Here is a 3,776-nt window from a genome sequence, read left to right as displayed (position 1 = left end):
GAAAAAAAAAAAAAAAAAAAAAAAAAAAAAAAATATTAACAGTAAAAAACCAAGCCAAAACATTAACTGATTATTTTCGGGTGGCAGGACTATGTGAGATTTCTGAAAAATCTGGTTTTTTGCTTTTCTGCATTTTCCAAACTTTCTGTGATGTGAATTGTGTTCATCATTTAAAAAAAAAAAAAAAAGAGTGTATAACACTTGTAGAAAGTGAGAGAAACACAGCAATGCCCTTGTGATGGAGTCAGAGCCCAGACGCCGGGGTGGTGAGGGCGGGGGGATTGCTGACCCCTGCCCCGTACCTTTGGCACAAACACCAGGCAGAGGGTGATGGTGCTGCAGAAGATGATGACCAGGGCCACAATGCAGAACTGCACGTTAGGCTGGTCCCGGGTCAGGAAGGAGACGGCAGCCCCGATGATGCACATGATCCCCACGTTGTAGACGCTCATCCCAATGTACTTGCTGTCATTGAGTGCGGGGATGCTGACGTTTCGGGTCTCCCAAGCTAAGAAACAACCGAACAACTGGAACGGTGAACAGAAAAGGGAGACGGTCATTACCAGGTGGCGGCATACACTCCTGCTCTGAGAAGCTACTGAACTGTTACTCCCCACTACTCTGAAGTGGGGGCTTGCGGGGAGGGAGGGCTTGCGGGGGGTTATTCTGTTACTCCCCACTACTCTGAAGTGGGGGCTTGCGGGGAGGGAGGCTGGGGGTTTGCTGCTGGCCAGGTCTTCTGGATAATCTGTCTCCACAGTCTGTCTCCACTTGTGGCCCTGGGTTGAGTCCTGCCAAGGAAATGCAGACTGGGGTGTTACACTGTCTGGTCCTCCTTCACCTCCACCACTGGTTCTCACACAGACCCCCAGGAGGCCACAGTAGGAAAGAACTTCAGACACAATCTCAACCACATGCCCTCCCTCTACAGAGAACCTGAAGGCCCAGAAGAGTGGAAGGGGCTTGCCCAAGGCCACAGAGCAATATGGTGGCAACAGTGGACTGTGTCTCTAGAAGTTAAGGCTAGTCTTTTTTTCTGTTAAACCAGGCAGAGCCCCTGTGTCTGGGACCCCCCCCCCCATGCACCTAGCCACCCAGAGTAGAGAGACTACATTTCCTAGCCGTCCTTGAAGCTAGGTATGGCATATGACCGGGTTCTAGACAATGCCATGCAGGTGGAAGTGGTATGTACAAGTTTTGGGAAGTGTCTTTAGAGGAAAAGTCTGTTCCTCTTCCACCTTCCTAGCAGATGGAGTGGAATGTGATGGCTGGAGCTTGAGCAGCCATATTAGACCATAAAGTCATCTTAGACCATGATGTGGAAGCTGTATGATGAAGATGAGGAAGACAAGATGCAAGGAGCTCAGATTCTAGTAGCCTCCACACCAGCCCTTTTGCTTACCTGAGAAGGCAATTATCTTTTTAAAAAACTACTATTATTGTGGGTTTTCTATCACTTGCAGCTCTACTCCTAACCAATACATTTCCAACAGAAATGAATAGGGTAGAAGTCAAATGTGATGTAAAGTAGGGTGTTGAGGGTTTAGCTATCATGTGTTGTCTGAGGAGAGGGCAGGCTGCAGAGAAAGTACAGGTGGAATGCTGGGTAGAATGGTGGTGTGGGCAGGAGGGAGAGCTGACCACAGCTGCTGACTGCTGCAGGGGCTTCGGCTGTGGTCCAGCCCCTCCAGGAGGCTGTCCTGCAAAGGATTCCTTTCCCTCTGGCCTTATCTCTGAAGTCTGGGGCATCCAACACCTGCATGAACCATGTAGCATCATCCCAAGGGCCTACACTATCTCACAGGGCTTCTGTCCAGATGAAATGAGAGGATGGATGTGAAAGCATAAGAGTAAGTTAATAATTATTTTGTAATTGGTATTTGTTACAACCATAGTTGTTTTTCTCTCCTTTAAGTGTGTTCTCTCACAGACTGATTTATTATTATTTTCAATTCCAATTAAAATAGGAACCAGAAGCCCAGGACGCAGATACTGAGTGAGGGATGGAAACCATGCTGTTGAAAGCTTGCTTTGTGCTGGTTCCTTCGTGTGCGGTGCCTTCAATCCTACAGCTGGGTGTGGCTTTCCACATCCTGGAGGGGAAGAAGCAGAGGCTAGGCAAGGCCAAATGGCCTGCCTGGGGTCCCTTGGCGATGTGCGTCAGGGCTGGATGGGTGCTCCAGATGCCTGCTCTCACAAGGGCTCTGTGTGCCTCCTCTCTGCCACAGAGGCCGATCGCGGCTTCACTTCACTGTAGAAGGATTTGAGGAGGGTGCAGTTGCAGGCATGGTTTGCACAGGATGTGAAGAGAAGATTCAAGGGTCAACCCAGAATAAGGTCGGGTGGGACTGTCCTTTCGAATCCTTGCTAACTTTGAAATTCCACAGTCGTGTGAGGTGGGCTTGGTATGTGATCTTTGTATAACAGATGAATGGAGTGGAAAGAGTATGGGGTTTGGAAATTGGAGGTTACCAGGCGGCCTTTGGCAAATCATTTAACTTGTCTGAGCCTGATTTCCCCCATCTCCAAATGGAGAGGATTCCACTCATCTCCCACAGGATGTGAATGTGCGCTGGGTACCAACAGACTGCTGTCAGGGAGCAGGACAGTGGCAGCTGGGAGGCACGCTCACAGTGAAATGGGGACATTATTTATACCTACCTCATGTGATTGTTGTGGGATTGAAATGATACGTGCCAGACACCGAGACTGGCAAAGAGCAAGTGCTTAGTCCTGGGGGCTCTGTTTATTTTTATGTTGATGGAGGCACTTAGGAGAGAGAGCTCTGACAGAGAAGCATTTCCCCCACTCTGCCTCCCGCTCTGCACCTACCATGAGAAGCCCCTTATAGGCATAGACGATGCCAAGCCAGATGGTCATGTGGGTGTTCTCACAGTGCTCTAGGAGAGGGCGGATGGAGATGTCCCGTCCTGCCGGGTCCGGCTGTGCGAAGAGAAAACAGAAACCCAGGGATGGCACTGGGCACCCTCCCAGCAGCCAGGTCCCTGTTTCATAGCCCTTTTCCCTCCCATGAGCCACAGCCAGTGCTACCATCCAGGAGGCCTTTTGGACCCCATCTCTTGTGTTCCATGGGACTCAGGCCTCAACCAGCGTTGACTGCCTTCTGTTTGTTGGTCGTGATGCAGCTCTGACATTCAGTTATCTGAGTTCTTCATGCATTTCCAGCTTGAGTCAGAGCTCAGGAGTAGGGACTGGGTCACTTCTGTGCCCCTAGTACCTAGCACAAGACCTGGCCCAGAGCAGGCATCTTTCTATAACATTTGTTAAAAGAGTAAGGGTGAGAATGAAGCACAAAGTTAGGTGTGGAGGCCTTCAGGTGTCTCTGGAATTAACTCAGGTAGTTGGGAGATAGTGTCTACTGGCTAGACCAAGCATGGGGCCTGCCAAACCCCTTTAAGAAAGGAGATCTTGCCCACCACCTCCATGGAGGGAGCAGTGGTGGCAGCTGTGTTATGTACCACATGATGCACTCTGGGCCAGAGTTGATTGGACAAGGGGTGGGCACCTGACCTTAGGTAGCCAATCTGAGGCTTGTCAGGGACCTATGAGGTTTCCTAGTGCAAACTGCTCTGCCCAAAGAGGGGTGGTGGAGAGGATCCAACCCAAGCACCGTTCTCTCTCTTAGGAATTTGAACTGAGAAACTCCAGGAGAGAATCAGCCAGATGGTGGCAAGAGGAGAAAAAGACAACAAGGGAGTGTAAAGATAAATACTGTAGGTATATATATATATATATATATATTTTTTTTTTTTTTG

General features: G+C 49.5%; 1 protein-coding gene across 1 annotated transcript in view; it reads right to left on the bottom strand.

Annotated features, from left to right (window-relative positions):
* GABBR2 (gamma-aminobutyric acid type B receptor subunit 2) overlaps positions 1-3,776 on the bottom strand; it is a 370,111-nt gene that overhangs the window by 11,751 nt on the left and 354,584 nt on the right. Inside the window, exons 14-15 of the mRNA XM_007461653.1 lie at positions 2,833-2,943; positions 303-527 (exon numbers count right to left, since the gene is read on the bottom strand). Coding sequence (XP_007461715.1) covers positions 303-527; positions 2,833-2,943 — 336 coding nt within the window. The remainder of the gene's footprint in view (positions 1-302; positions 528-2,832; positions 2,944-3,776) is intronic.

The sequence above is a fragment of the Lipotes vexillifer genome, unplaced genomic scaffold, assembly GCF_000442215.2.
Source record: "Lipotes vexillifer unplaced genomic scaffold, Lipotes_vexillifer_v1.1 scaffold809, whole genome shotgun sequence".
Taxonomy (NCBI): domain Eukaryota; kingdom Metazoa; phylum Chordata; class Mammalia; order Artiodactyla; family Lipotidae; genus Lipotes; species Lipotes vexillifer.
This window is presented reverse-complemented; position numbering and strand designations above follow the sequence as displayed.